General features: G+C 42.0%; 1 protein-coding gene across 1 annotated transcript in view; it reads right to left on the reverse strand.

Moving 5' to 3' along the window:
• The window catches only part of CPM (carboxypeptidase M), a 94,269-nt gene extending 78,432 nt beyond the window's left edge, over positions 1 to 15,837 (reverse strand). Inside the window, exons 1-2 of the mRNA XM_021091972.1 lie at positions 15,764 to 15,837; positions 15,329 to 15,491 (exon numbers count right to left, since the gene is read on the reverse strand). Coding sequence (XP_020947631.1) covers positions 15,329 to 15,488 — 160 coding nt within the window. The 5' untranslated portion in view covers positions 15,489 to 15,491; positions 15,764 to 15,837. The remainder of the gene's footprint in view (positions 1 to 15,328; positions 15,492 to 15,763) is intronic.

The following is a 16,834-nucleotide window of genomic DNA, read 5'->3' on the forward strand; positions in this document are numbered from 1 at the left end:
GATACGGCACTGCCATGGCCTGTGGTGTAGGGTGCAGATGTGGCTCAGATTTGGTGTTGTTATGGCTGTGCTATAGGCCAGTGGCTACAGCTCCAACTGGACCGTTAGCCTGGGACCTGGGAACCTCTATGTGCCAAGGGATAAATAAAATGATCTTTAAAGGTTTAAGTGAATGATCTGACCCAAACTGTTCTGTGTATTTAAATCAGAAGTCTTCACACTGAGAGTTCTTAATGATCTACTGTTTTTAAAGATTTAACATTGAATTACCTTTTGTCAGGGCTCTGGTTTATTCACCTTGGAGTGCTTGTGTTTTGTTTTCTTTCAGAAATGGCTATTCCACCTTATTTCTTAAAGGGAATCTCTATTGTAGTGCAAAATGAATTGTAAAATAATCAGGAATTTTCCAATCAAGAAAATAAATTTGGGGGTTCCCCTTGTGGCTCAGTGGGTTTAGAACCCGACTAGTATGCCTGAGGATGCGGGTTTGATCTCTGGTCTCACTCAGTGGGTTAAGGATCTGGCATTGCCCGGAGTTGTGGTGTAGGTCACAGATGCAGTTTGGATACTGAGTTGCTGTGGCTGGCAGCTGTAGCTCCAATTCAACCCCTGGCCAGGGAATTTCCATATGCCGCAGGTGCAGCCCTTTAAAAAAAAAAAAAAAAGAAAGGAAAGAAAAAAGAGAAAGAAAACAAATTTGTCCCTTTCCCTTCAGGCAGGACTCCCTAGGATGAATCCTTTTGAATGAAGCATCGAGTCCTTTACAAGGTGGGCAAGGCCTTCCATCATCTGCCCATCTTGGTTCCTCTCACACTTTCAGCCTCTCTTCTCCAGCCACACTCTTTTTCTTTTTCACTGGAGTATAGTCGACTTACAAAGTTTAGTTCCAGGGAGTTCCTGTCGTGGCTCAGTGGTTAACGAATCCAACTAGGAACTATGAGGTTGCGGGTTCGATCCCTGGCCTTGCTCAGTGGGTTAAGGATCCGGCGTTGATGTGAGCTGTGGTGTGGGTTGCAGATGCGGCTCGGATCCTGCGTTGCTGTGGCTCTGGTGTAGGCCAGCGGCTGCAGCTCCGATTAGACCCCTAGCCTGGGAACCTCCATATGCCAAGGAAAAGGCAAACAAACAAAAAACCCTACAAAGTTTAGTTTCAGGTATACAGCAGAGCAAATCAGTTATACACATATCCATACCTTTTCCAGATTCTTTTCCCATATAGGTTATTACACAGGAGGGAGTAGATTTCCCTGTGCTTTATTCACAGTGGTCCTCGTTACCCATCCATTCCATATATAGTAACACACGCAACTTCTTTTGCTCCACAAGGTCCATATGCTCCTTTACCAGCAGGCCTTTGAACATGCTATTTATTGCTTTGCCTTCCCCTTTCACCTGGCGGAATTCCGTCCTTCAGGTCCTCCGCCACCTACTCCTCCAGGGTGAATTCCATCTGCATTTATTAGGATGTCTCTTCCCTCACGCTCACCCCTCTGATCAACTCCATCTGAGCAGGGGCCATGTTTGAATCTTTACCTCTGTATTTTTAGTAACTTTTTTTTTTTGCTGCACCTGTGGTATGTGGAGGTTCCCAGGCAAGGGATCCAACCTGAGCCACAACAGCGATAACCCCCCAAATTCTTCACCTCTAGGCCACCAGGGAACTCCTTTACCTCATTTTTTAGGCCAGCACATGCCACAAATTAATATTAGGCATTCAACACACGTTTACTGAATAAATTGAATGACTCTGTCTAGAGAAAAATTGACTTTAATGCTACTTTGGGAACAAAGCACTTAACTTTATGGCTCTCAGTCTTCACATAGAGCTGCATACAGCGTGGTGAACCATGACCTCCATGAGGGAAGAGCTGACACAGGTGGTCTGTTTCACTCCCTTCTTGCTTATCTCTGGGACCACCTGCACTCTTCGTCATGACCCTTAACCAAACTGCACTAAACTTAAACTCCTTCAGTGTTCACAAATTAATGATGCTGTTGGGTACTGGAAAGATAGAGGGTCAGTATGTACCAGCTTGAAAGCATTGTTTAAAGTAAACATGAAGATTCATGATGGGCACCTGGTACCCAGTGTGGGTCTGCACCTGTCTGATCACGAAAGTCATGTGACTAGCTCCTGCGAAGAACCCAGGACCAGGAGTTCCCGTTGTGGCTCAGTGGTTAACAAATCTGACTAGGAACCACGAGGTTGTGGGTTCGATCCCTGACCCTGCTCAGTGGGTTAAGGATCCAGCGTTGCCGTGAGCTGTGGTGTGGGTTGCAGACGTGGCTCGGATCCCGCGTTGCTGTGGCTCTGGTGTAGGCCAGGGGCTACAGCTCCGATGGACCCCTAGCCTGGGAACCTCCATATGCCACGGAAGCAGCCCAAGAAAATGGTAAAAAGACAAAACCCCCAAAAACAAAAACAACCCTGGACCTCCAAGACTTCAGTGGACTTCCCTGGGGTGGGTACAGTTCCCAGCTGGAGGGAAGTCTGCAACCATGGGATCCTCAAGAGAACAAGACCTCTCTACTCTTTGCCTCTGTGAATCATTATCCTGCTGTGCCTGCATTTGTGTCCTTTGCTTAATAAGTCTTGGTTTCAAGTATGACTTTATCAACTTATGAGCCCTTCCAAGACATGAATCCTTCTAGCAATTCACTAGAATGTGGTCATCGAACCCCAAAATGGCCTCCTTCTTGAACTGCTTCTCTTCCTTTTTTTTTTTTTTTTGCTTTTTAGGGCTGCATTTACAGCATATGGAGGTTTCCAGGTTAGGGGTCAAACTGGAGATACAGCTGCTGGCCTATGCCATAGGCACAGAGATCCAAGCCATATATGTAACCTACACCACAGCTCATGGCAACACCACATCCGTAACCCACTGAGCGAGGCCAGGGATCGAACCCACATCCTCGTGGATCCTAGTCAGTTTCATCAACCGCTGAGCCATGAAGGGAACTCCTGCCCTTCCTTGATGTCTATGCCACTGCTCTTCATCTTCCTCCTACTTTATTGCTGACTTTTTTTTTTTTATCTTTTGTTGCCTTCAGACTCCAAATGTTGTAGTATCCTCTAGCTCTGTTCTAGCCTGCTTTATATCTTAGATTTTATCAGTCCCAGAAGTTTCAAAATCATCCATATATTGATGACTCTCTTATTTCTACAGCCAAAACTTTCCCCTTTCCCCTAAACTCCACCTACATACCTGTCTACTGGACATCCCCACTGGATGTCTATTAAGCATTTCAAACTTACGAATGGCAAAAATCCAAGCTCCTGATTCCAACCCAAACTTGACCTTTTCTAGCATTTTCCACCTTTTGGCAAAGAATAACTCATACACTCAGCTGCCCAAGATGAAAACCTAAAGGTCACCCTGGATTTTTCATTATTCCCTGATCTCTCCTCTTCCAATCCATTAGCAAGTATTATTGGTTTTACTTCCAAAGCAAATCTCTAATCCTTCCATTTCTAAAACAGCATCTTAATCCCAATCACTCTCATCAACATGTGCCTGGATTATCATAAGTGGATTAGTCTCTCTGCTTCTACACTTGCCCCTTTGTAGCTTCCTATTCAGCAGCCCAAATCATAATTTTTCAAACCTACATCAGATAGCATCATTCTGATAAAAGCTTTCAATGGTTTCCCATTATTCTCAGAATAGAATTCAAACTCTCGCTGTTTGAACTGGCATATGAGGCACTCCAGTCCCCTGTATGTCTCTCCAATGTCACCCAATACTGCTCTCCTCTTGCTCACCAGGCTCCAGCTCCACTGACCTGGTTTCTGTTCATAGAACATAGCAGAACCCTTCCTACCTCACACCCTCGGCACCCTCTGCCCACTTCCCACCTCCACATGGTCAACTAGCGTGTGCTGCTGAGTCTGGAACACATTTTGTACATTTACAAGTATACGTTCCTGAAATGCAGAAGATGACCAGGCCCAACTATATGTTTGTTAAGGCTAGAATGTGCTGTTTCCTAATTTGTCCTTGTTTTTCCCATAAATAAAAAGGAATTTACCAGTAACAAATGATAACCCTACTAGGCTTATCTCTATGTTATCTCAGAGACGGAGATGAATAATCTCACTAAAAGTAACAACAACAACAAAAAGTGTTCTTCAATGGAGCAAACTGCATCTGAAATTTAACTCCATATGCATTTGCTATTATTACTAAGGTGTGATTAAATCTAATTTTTAAATAATGGGAAGGCTCCTGTGGCATTTGCTGCATGTTAAAAAGATCTGTGCTCCCCACAGGTCCCCAGGTGTCTACATAAGTGTGAAGAGCCCCCTTTAAAGGAACTTTAATGAGTGGGCTCACCTGAGCAACCAACAATGAGCAAGGGCACAAATATTTAACAGGGACTAAAAGGTAAACATAGCTTCAGCAGTCTGTCTGTGAACTTCCACAACTCGCACATCTTCAATCTGTAAAGCATTCCTGAGTATGGAGGGGAAAAAAAAGACCCTTAAATTTGAAGGATGCCAAATCTAACCTTTTTTGTTTTTTTTTCCCCTGGAGTGGAGAAAAGCTTCATCACAGAATCCTTTTCTCTTTTTCACATTCTCTAAAAAGACTCTTGAATCATTTTTGCCCTGTTCAAATAACACCCAGGGATATTTACTTAAACTCTTCTTAATGGAGAGGCTGTGTGTGTTTCCTCTGTTCCCTTTCTTTTCTCTTAATACACGTTTGGTTAGTGTTTGGGGGGGAGAGGGGACAGAACAACTTGAGGTGTGTCAGTGAATAACTCAATTATGTCCTTTACTGCCGGGAGGACACTGCTTTTCCTGTCGACACCTCCTACACACCGATGACTTACTAGGAGCTGAGTCATAATGAGGGCTTCCAACTCTACCTCTTTATCATATACTTAACATAAAATATGTTGTAGCCAAAAAATATACAAGAAAACAGTTTCTCTTCTCTAGAGAGACTGAAGTGTGTACTACAACAACACATGTAACTACATAAAGTTGCATATAGTATGTGTAATGATATAAATGCATAAAAGAGTATATACAAAACTACATCATATATACTTATACAGAACATGCTACATACTCTACTGTATAAAAGTGTATTTACATCAGTGTTTCCTTCCCTATGCACGAAAACTCATTAGCTATGACCCGCAGAGTGCCAGTCACTTTTTTTTTTTTTTTTTTTTTTTTTTTTTTTTTTTAGGGCCGCACCTGTAGCATATGGAGGTTCCCAGGCTAGGGGTCCAGTCAGAATTGTAGCTGCTGGCCTACACCAGAGCCACAGCAATGTGGGATCCGAGCCATGTCTGTGACCTACACCACAAGCTCTCAGCAACGCTGGACCCTTAACCCTACTGAGTGAGGCCAGGGATCGAACCTGCGTCCTCATGGATGCTAGCTGGGTTCGTTAACCGCTGAGCCATGACAGGAACTCCCATGCCAGTCACATTTAATTAGCGCATACGTGGCCCTACACTGTTGGTGGGAATGTAAATTGGTACAACCACCACTATGGAAAACAGTATGGAGGCTCTTCAAAAAACTAAAAATAGAACTACCATACAACCCAGCCAATCCTCTTCCTGATCATATATCCAGAGAAAACCATGATTAGGAAAGATACATGCTCACTGTACATTGTAGCGCTATTCACAATAGCCAAAACATAGAAGCAACCTAATTGTCCATTGACAGAGGAATGGATAAAAAACATACATACAATGGGATATTATTCAGCCACTAAAAAAATGAAATACTGCCTCTGTGGAGCAGCAGGTTAAGAAATCGGCTTTATCACTGCAGTGGCTCAGGTTGCTGTGGGTTCGATCCCTGGCCCAGGAACTTCCACATGCTGCAGGCATGGCCAAAAAGAAAAGAAATAATGCCATTTGCAGCAACATGGATGGACCTAGAGATTATCATATTAAGCGATGTAAATCTGACAAAGACAAATACGGTATCACTTATATGTGGCATCTCAAAAAAGGATACAAATGAACTTATGTGCAGAACAGAAACAGAATCACAGACGTTGAAAGCCAATTGACAGTTACCAAAGGGAAAGTGTGTGGGGGTGAAGGGGGAGGAAGGATTGGGAGCTTGAGATGGCATATGCATACCATAATATATGGAATGGATGGCCAACAGGGTCCTGCTGTGTAATCTGGGGAAGTTTGCTCTACATTCTGTGATAACCTATATGGGAACAGCTATGTGTACATGTCTACCGGAATCACATTGCTGTGCAGCAGAAATTAACATTGTAAACCAACTACACGTCAATAAATTTTTAGAAGTCAGCATATCCTTGGGCCTAGGATACAAAGATGAACAAATATAAACTCATAGACATAGAACATAAACTTACATTACCAAAGGGGAAAGGAGGGGGATATATTAGGAGCAGGGGATTGACAGATTCCCACCACGATGCATAAAAAACAAGAATTGACTGGAGTTCCCGTTGTGGCGCAGTGGTTAACGAATCCAACTAAGAACCATGAGGTTGCGGGTTTGATCCCTGGCCTTGCTCAGCGGATTAAGGATCTGGTGTTGCTGTGAGCTGTGGTGTAGGTTGCAGACGCGGCTCGGATCCCGCATTGCTGTGGCTCTGGCGTAGGCCGGTGGCTACGGCTCCGATTAGACCCCTAGCCTGGGAACCTCCATATGCTGTGGGAGTGGCCCTAGAAAAGGCAAAAAAAAAAAAAAAAAAGAATTGACTGTACGCCACAGGGAACTATATTCTCCATCCTGTAACAACCTATAATGGGAAAGAATTTGAAATACATACACACACATATATATCTGAGTCACTTTGCTGTGCATCTGAAACTAACACAATATTCTAAGTCCACTATGCTTAAATTTAAAAAAGAATACAAATAAACAGCAACAAAAGACAAAAATGAGCAAAACCTGGTCCCTGCCCTCCAGGTGCAGCGCAGACAGTTTTTCAAAGATGCTCAGCACGAGGAGTTTCAGGAGAGTCTAATTCTGCCCTGGCAACTAGAAAAAGGCTTCCAGGAGGAGGTGACATTTTGAACTAAGTCTCAACCACTGAATAAGTGACCAACTGTCTCTCATATCCATTCCTGCTGTAAAAACATGACGTTGTGCTAAATTTTACCTGGCTGTACTCATAATGGACCCTCATCCTCGGCTGGAAAGGAGGCCGAGTTATGTATTCGGATAACTGGCGGTTAATATGACTTCAGTTGTGCTCCCTAAATGTGGTTCTCATTTCCTCAGAGAAAATTTAAAAACGGAGTGAGCAACTAACTGAAAGGTCTTTATTGATGCAAATAGAAGGTTTGCTTTTTTCTCTTAGACTCTGTGACAGGGCTTACATATTTGAAGGGTTTTTACCCTGTCGTTAATGCCTTTATACCCCACCACGAAGGCTGTTATCTTCGGCCCTGGGGAAGTTCCGGATAAGTCTGCGGAGCCAGCTTGAAGGCAACTTGTTTGAAGCTGGCGGCATTTTTGTGATGCCGTGGAGACTAAATCTCCAGTTGAGCTTTTGACAGAGTTACATATGTGAAGGGTCACAGACCAGAAAACGTGCCCTTTTTCAGCATCTGATGTGCAGCTGTCCTTGCAAATCAGAGGAGACAACATTTTTAACATGCAACTTCTGTTTTATTTGAACACAAACTCAAATTAGATTTCCTAACCTCTCAGCAAACGACTATCTTATATTGCATTGAATTGCTACAAAGCTAAGGAGAATACCAATTGTTTTAAACCTCTAGACAGGAAGTTCTGATTTCATCTCTTTCCCCTCATCCCAAAGCATGATGGTATCTGAAATAATCTTTTAAAACTTTTTTAAGATTCTTATCTTTACTTTGTACTCTTTTCCCCCTAATTTATTCCCCCTCCCCCTTTCCCCTTTGGTAACCATACGTTTGCCTTCTATGGTCTGTAGGTCTATTTCTGTTTTGTAAATAAGTTTGTATCATTTTTTTAAGATTCCATGTAAAGCAATATATGATGTTTGTATTTGACTTATTTCACTTAGTATGATAATCTCTAGGTCCATCCAGGATGCTGAAAATGGTATTATTTCTTTCCTTTCTTTTGGCTGAGTAGTAGTCTAGTGTGTGTGTGTGTGTATGTGTACCACATCTTTATCCATTCATCTGTTGATGGACATTTAGGTTGCTGTCTTGGCTATGGTAAATAGTGCTGCTATGAACATAGGGATGCATATATCTTTTCAAATTTGAGTTTTGCCTGGATATATAGGCCCAGGAGTGGGACTGCAGGATCATATGGTAACTCTATTTCTGACTTTGTGCTCTTAGAGAAAGGGACACTCTAAATGCACAAACTAAAGGAAGGAAACAAGGCTAATGGCAGTTACCCCTCAACTCTAAATACTGCTCATCACCACACTGTTGCCTCCAGACACACACGTTCATTGATTAAGAACAGAAACAAAACACTTTTTGGATACGTGTTACATAAGTTGGAAGGGGCTCCTTATGCATCTGATTTTAGACCAATTGTTCATAACCAATTGTTCATAACCTCCATGCCTCTTTTTTTCACATGCAATATTTTGCAATTTCTCTTTAACCATGTTGGCCTAAAATTCACGGAAAATAACATTTACATATACATTTTAAAAAGATTGCTATAAAGTTCAAACTTTATATAAAAAAGAAACAAAAAGAAAGTTACAATAAAATATGGTATCAGTATGTTAAAACTTGAGCAGCATCCCCTAAAAGACACAATGAAAAAGATGTTTCTATCAATCCTTGAGATGCATGGCGAAAACATTTATCACAAATGCAGACTGATTCAGTTGTGTGGTCACTGGCATCAGGATTTTAGGAATGTGAAGTATCTCAATCGCTTTCAGAGAAAGACAAAATTGAATTTTCCCTCAATGTACCTATAAGTTACATTCCTGGCAATTCAGTCCATATTAAAATTGTGGGAAAAAGTATTTTGTGTTTGTACATGAAACAGAATTTAGTTTGAGGCTCAGATAACTAATTGTAAGGCTCAGATAACTAGCTGTAGGCTGGTCTTTTGCTATGGAAGGCATTAGAAAATGTACGGGACACAGTTCACTATGCAGGAGTATTCTGTGCCTTGTTAACAAGTACAGGAGGATGCATCAGCAGGGTTCCCCCCCCCCGCCTCCAAAGACAGTTTTGGCATAAACTTCCCTTCAATTTCCAAAATTCCCCCTAGGGGGCGGTACTGCTCTTGATGAGAACCACCTCTCAACTCCGGAGATGGCATTTTGGTGGTGGGGGTCCAGAAAGTGTGCAAACCAGAATCTCAGCCTTCTCCTTTTGCCTCATAATGAAACAGTTTCAGTATACATTAAAAAAAAAAAAAAAAAAAAAAAAAAAGGTCTACACCAAAATACGGAAATCACACTGCTTTGGATGAAACTGTTAAATACCAAAGAAGGGTCAAGGAATTTCAGAGATCACTCAGCACATAAAAAATATTCTGGACAGAACTTTTCTTGGATGATAGAGGATGCTCTTTAGCTTTTTCAGAGTCACAGGGGTCGGGGCAAGGGGTGGGGCAGGATGTGTGGGGGAGGGAGAAAGGGACAAGAACGGAGAAAAAGGAACCGTAGACACTTCTCTACAGCAAAGAGGTTTCGGCATTCATTACTCAGCCCAAGACAGACTTTGGTTCCAATCATCCATCTATTATTTACTAATCATGGATGATTCACTCAATCTCAATTCTTCACATGTAAATTGGAGGATAAGGATGGTATTTCATAACATCGTTAGGGTGATGAAGCATATATGTAAAGTACCAGAAAAATAGTAAAATTCACTTAATGTTGGCTCTCGTTATTATTATTTTTTGTTTGTTCGTTTGTTTGTCTTTTTGCCATTTCTTGGGTCGCTCCCGCAGCATATGGAAGTTCCCAGGCTAGGGGTCGAATCAGAGCTGTAGCCACTGGCCTATGCCAGAGCCACAGCAACGCGGGATCCGAGCCGCGTCTGCAGCCTACACCACAGCTCACTGCAACGCCGGATGGTTAACCCACTGAGCAAGGGCAGGGACCGAACCCGCAACCTCATGGTTCCTAGTTGGATTCGTTAACCACTGCGCCACGACGGGAACTCCTCAATGTAACTTTAAATCACAAAGGTATATTGCAGCTGAAATTCCTAGTGGGTTTCTTGATATTTGGTCATCAATATGTCAACATTGACATCATGAAAATCATTTCATACAGGATCTTCAATAAACTGGCTGTCTGATCACACTGAAAAAGGTGACAGAAAACTGAATGTTGTAGCAAAATCTTCTATCTGATATTCTTTTCTGAGAATAAATTGCCAGCCACAGTCTACCCCATCAAGTGTAGTGGGCAATGAAGATCTGTGTACGTGAACACAGTACCTGCCTTTGTGAGGCAGGAATCTAAGCCAATTCTAGGGAGATTTTGAGCATCTGAAATTTTACCAAGACTCCTGGCAGAGGAATTCAATAAATATCTGTTGAATAAGTATGTGAAGATGAAGAGTCTTTGGAGAAAATACAAGAGAAATAAATTCTCTCATACTTTAAAAACAAGGACAAATTTATGCTACTATAATCTTTCATCATCATTATAACAGCTATCATAATATCTACACTCAGCAAATTTTAAAGCAAATGATATTAACTCTAGGCAATTTGCTATATACTAGGTCTCTAGGACATATTTATCCTGTATGACTGAAACTTTTTACCCTTTGACAAATATTACAGTAATCTTTCAAACCACTGATGCCCCATGACGACTGGAATAAGATTTGGAAGAGTTGTTTTCTTAGCATACATGTCTCGTGGGATTATAAATCAATACACACTTTTTGGAAGGTAGTTTGGTTACATGTTATCAAATAGGTTAAACTGCTTAAGACCCAGTGATTTCTTTTTTTGGAAAAGTATCCCCAATAGCAGGTGATGGGCCCCTAATCAATAGCTCTTTTGTAGTACTTACTATGTGTATGGGTCAGGAATTACTCTAACAACCTATGGTCACACTGAATGGCAATAAATTCAGCAGAGGATCTAGAATTTGAATTGGGGTGATGCAGTTCCAAAGCCTGTGCTCTGACAACTGTGCTGTTTCGGCTACAAAGATGTTCACTGTGGCTTTTTTTTTTTTTTTTTTTTTTTGTAACAGGTAAAGTTTAGAAACAAACTAAATGTTCGCCAGACTTTGGTTCCAATCATCCATCTATTATTTACTAATCATGAATGATTCACTCAATCTCAGTTCTTCACATGTAAATTGGAGGATAAGGATGGTATTTCATAACATCATTAGAGTGATTAAATGAAGCATATATGTAAAGTGCCAGAAAAATAGTAAAATACACTTAATGTTGTATTAGGGTGGGGTGTATAAGTTAAAGAAACAATGGTATATCCATTGATAGGACACAAAGCAGGCATTGAAAATCAAGGTTTAGAAACATGTTTGTGTGGATAAGCAAGGTATTTGGCTCAGTGGGAGAGAGGAAAGGAACAAAACAGGACAAATAGACTTAGAGTCTACCAAACGTTTCCTTTGGAAGGTAAGATTTAATTTTCTCCTTGGTGCTTTGTTGTATCTTCCAAATTTTCTAAATGAACTTGAATTCCTTTTGTGCTCAGAAAAATTTGCTAGAAACAAATTTCTGTCTCAATCAGCACAGCCTAATCAAGACATAATGCAAGTCATATATGTAATTTAAAATGGTTTCGTTACCACAACCACATGAACAAAGGTTAAAAACAAGTGAAATTAATTTTAATATATTTATTTGGCTTATATATCTAAAATATTACAACTATTTCAATAGGAATCAATATGAAATTATTAATGGACTATTTTACTTTTTTTTTTGTTTTGAATCTTCAAAGTCCCTTTTTTGGCCTGGTCACATTTCAACTGCTCAATAGCCAAGTGGCTACTGGCTAGTGTGTGGGATCCTTGGCAAAAGCTTTACTTTTGGTTCAAATATGCCCAACACATGACTCTGAAAACCTCCACTAACTACCTCAATCTCCATGTGACTGCTCACATCTGTGTCACACTGCTTGCTACTTAAGAGATGTGCTTTTGAGAGACGTAGATCTGAGTTTGAATCCTCCCTCTAACACTCATCAGCTGTATGATCTTTAGCAAGTTAACTTCTGCGTGCCTCACTGAACCCATTCTGTAAATGAGGCTAATTCCTACTTTGGGTTGTTAATGTTGGCATAATGTATTGAAACACCAAATACATGGAAATTATAACAGATTTTATTATCTAATCCTTACCCTTTGGAACCTTCCTTATTCAGATTAAGGTGAGATTTAGCACGTGAAAAAACAAGATTCTTAAAACAGAGATGGAGGAAATCTCCTTTAAAATGTTCTTAGAACTAATTTGAGAGGATGTGGAGAGACAATCTGGGGAATCTGCAATAAATACATTTGTATTTTATCTTATTTTTAATTTTCTATTTTTTTTTTTTTTTTTGTCTTTTAGGGCCACACCCGTGGCATATGGAGGTTCCCAGACTAGGGGTCTAATCAGACCTGTTGCTGCCATCCTACACCACAGCTCATGTCAATGCCAGATCCTTAACCCACCGAGCGAGGCCAGGTATTGAACCTGCAACCTCATGGTTCCTAGTTGGATTCGTTTCCACTGAGCCACGATGGGAACTCCAATACATTTGTATTTTAAAGGGAGGGTACCTGATGGCAGGGAACAAATGGCACACCTTTTTGCTTGTTTCACATGGCTTCCCCTCAGGGGCAAATCAGAGCTACAGCTGCCAGCCTAGCCCACAGCCATAGCAACTCAGGATCCAAGCCGCATCTGCGACCTACACTACAGCTCACACGGCAACACCGGATCCTTAACCCACTGAGCGAGGCCAAGAATAGAACCCGCAACCTCATGGCTACTAGTTGGATTCTTTTCCACTGTGCCACAACAGGAACACCACTAAGATTTTCTTTATTCTGATGTTAGATAGTGGGTTTTCCTCCAAAGGGCTCAACTGAAATACGGTCTTTCTATCATGGATGAAGGGCACATATGTGTTCAGCTTTTGTGTAGGTTTCAAACATTTCAAAATTCAAAACTGGAAAAAAAATCGCCAATTATGATAGAAGGCCATTATGTATGTATAGCATGTATCAGTGGTTTTTTAGCGTCATTGTTTATAACAAGAGACCATCAGAAACTATACAGATGCCTCAAAGAATAAATGACTAAGAAATTCATATAATCGAGGGTAAAATACTTGATTTATCATAGCAACCAATCCACACCTGTAGACCTCTCAATTCATGGAAATATGCCTTGAAACAATGTCAACTGGGGTGGGGGTGGAAGCAGAATAGAATCCATGATTACGGCAATGAAAATATATGTGATATGCATTTACAAAAACTAAAAAATGTATTTGGTGAGGTAGGAATACTACTTTTCCTTCTGGGTAGGTTGCTCACATGCATAATAAAAAAAGAAAAAGCAATTACACATGGTAAATCCTGTTCACTAAGCACACTTGTCTTGCATCAGGGCAGGAAGGCCAGAGAAAACTGTCCACCTAGTGAAAAGAGTGCCAACAAACATGCTAGGAGGATACTTTGGCAACTGACACCCAGTTACTAGTGTGCAGTTTTACCTATTGCTCAGAACCTAAAAGCAGATTTGGGGTTTTGTTTATCTTATCAGAGCAATTATTCAGGACATACTCAACACATTTTATTTTTTACATGAAATCTGACTTTTAACCACAAGGTTAAAAAAAAATTAAGCCTGCTGGCTTTCATTTTTATTGTGGTCTGGTAGCATGCAGAGATCAAAATAGCTGGGCAACCTTAAGGAGAGTTCCCCATTTTCTTTCACAAGCACTTCGTGTTAAAAATAAAAACTTAACAAATCCTTTAGTACCTAAAATTAACATTCACATCATCTTGTGGTTTAAGTGATGACTGAACAATAACTCAAGTTAGCTGTGTTCTGTATTTCCTTTATTAATATAATTAGTATTCTTAGATCTTTTAAAATTGCCCTTCTCTAGCCCCAGGGGAAAATGATTTTGAAAGGTTGAATACATGTACTGATTCAAGATATGATTCAAGATACATCCAACCTCTATAACTTTGGATAATAGAGCAATATAGAATAATTTTGGCACCAACTCTTTAGCAATGTTGTCTAAAAACAAAGATGGTATTACACATATAATGCCAGGATTTTTTATGTTGCATTGCACATAAGCAGATATATAATATTTTTAAAATAAGAACCTGGTTTTTAAGAAATAATTATTTAAGAATGTGATAACTAAGAGACTCCCAACTGGCTGAAAAACTCAGCTAAAATCCGGGTGGGGCTGGAACACATAAAGAGTTGCGATCCAAACTGTATAAATTTGACAAAGCTTATAACAAGCATTAAGTTATCTGGTAACCTCTTTGGGGGTACCAATACAAGATTAAGAAATAACAGTATCAGGTAAAATCACTGGCCTTGCCCCCCAAATGTCTAAGCCTTGAAGAAGAATGATCTGAGTGCCAACACAGGTTATAAAATTCACTGCCAGGGTAATCTCGAGCAAAATACTTAATTTCTCTATGATTCAATTTCTCCATCTTCTAAAGTGAGAATTACTTCACATGTTATATATCTATATTTAATATACAGTTTCTAACTTAAAACAATAAAGCAATTAAATGATGAATGCAAAAATGCTAGGAGCAGTACCAATCATGGTTACCATACACTTACCATCCAGCAATTGTCTTATTCAAATGGATAACTTTAAAAACAGCTTTTTAATCAGCACCAGAGCCACTTTTTTTGCACAACATTAAGCCATGGGGCTAATTAGACATGGCAAAGAAGTTTCACCAACAAAACTACACTATTTTAGTTTAGAAAAGACTTGAAGACATGATACTAACAGCCTGAATCATATTTAAAGAAGTCAACAAAACGGGAAACCTGAGATGGATAAACAGACTCTCTGGGCAGAAGTTTATTTAGTAACCAAAAGCTAAAATACACATCCCAGGAAACCAATGTCTGCAAGATCCAAAGACAACGCCATTAACGCAAAGCTCTCAATGACACCGAATGACAGCCGAGATGTTTAGTAAAACTCAGGTCTTCTTACTCTTCCTCTGACAAAAAGCAACACAACACACAAAAACAGAAAACAACCAACACGCAAGGCAGTGATAAATCCGCTTGGAGCCGCTCTAAGTAGTTTCATGGAAACAGGACAGGAAACTAAGTCGTATTTAATGAATGAAAATGAGGACTAGGGGGTTGGGAAAGTACACGAGACGGACCCTACCTTCTACAGATTTCCCGATACTGTGTAAGTGAGTGATAGAACTGTAGTCTTGGGCAACCTTCTTCAAAAATGCTTCCATCTCTTGCTGGTGGTGGTACCTGAAGTCCAGCGCAGCTACCACCGGCAGCAGCAGCACTAGCCAGAGGCTGGCGCAGTCCATGTTCTAGAGATGAATAAAAACAACAATAAAGCTGAGAGCCGATAAGGACGGGGGTGTGGGGGAATGTGGACTTTACGAGCTCGGGCTCGGCTTGGTAAGAAGGTAAAAGTTGGAAGCAAATCCTTGGGGAGTTAGAGCACCCGGAGCACAAGCAAGCTCGGGTGTCCTCCATCCCGCCGCCCAACCTCCCTCTCCACCTCCCGGCGTATCCGCCGCCCTCCGTCGCGGGACAGCTACAGCTGCTGCTGCCCCTGCCACGCGGACCCCAAACTCACCCCCGCTCAGGCGCGCACTGTCGCCCGGCGGCAACTGCCCGACCGGGCTGGATATTATATCCCGGCCAGGGGGCGGGCCCACCAGGGTTCCGCCCCCGACGCCTGACTGATGTCTCGCCGGCCCACTAAGGCGCCGCACCGGGCACTCCTGGGCGGGGCCGAGGCGGGCCGCCCCGGAGCCTCTGCCTCTTTCGCACCTGAGCTATCCCGCTACCGCGCTGCACCATGCTCGGCGCGCAGCACCCGCTGTGGAAGCGCGGCTGAAAGCCTGAGGAAATCGAATTGGCCTTGCGTGGCCTCAGTTTTTGCCAGCGCCCTAGGTTGGAAGTGATCTCACCTCGGCCACGGCTCCAACCGCTGACGGGGTCCATGGCGCTCAGCATAGGGGGACACGAGAGGTCTGCAGCTGCCCCGAGTTTGGAGACGTTAAAGGCTCGGACGGCTTCTCAGATTGGGCCGTACGGGCGGGTCGGCGCGCTCCGGCCTCACCTGGAGTCTACAAGGCGCCGCGATCACAGGCAGCCAGAGCCCCGCGCAATTCTTCTGCGCCGGCTGGGGTCGCCAGGGCCACACTCCCAGCTGCGCCAGGCGCCCCAGCCCTCCTCTGCAGTCGCGTGGCGTTTAAGAACGTATCTGTAGAAGTTTGAAATGCCATCAAGTGTAGAGTTCAGAAAAATTTCCGATAAATATTTATAGTGTATGAGATTTGAGTAAATCAGTTAAATTTAACGCTGTCAATCTGGAAACCACATGGAAGAAGGCAGCAGAACCACTGTTATAAAGCCAACGTTCTCTCCACCCATACTGCCTGGGCCAATTTCAGTTATCTCTTCTTAAAATGCTTCTTCCTAGAAGGAGGGGGGTTGGGGGTGGGGTGGTCTGTGCTTGCACGAGGGATAGCAAGGACTTCCCCGAAACCTGAGAGGGTGTGTGGTGCTGGCAAACACCTGGCACTCATTACCTGTCAGAGTAATGGGAGACTTATGCCAAGGGTCCAGTGAATATAAAAAGCTTGAAAAGCACTCATTTGGGATAACATTCCCCTTTGACAGATTAAAAACGGTAGTGCTA

The sequence above is a fragment of the Sus scrofa genome, chromosome 5 (assembly GCF_000003025.6).
Source record: "Sus scrofa isolate TJ Tabasco breed Duroc chromosome 5, Sscrofa11.1, whole genome shotgun sequence".
NCBI lineage: Eukaryota > Metazoa > Chordata > Mammalia > Artiodactyla > Suidae > Sus > Sus scrofa.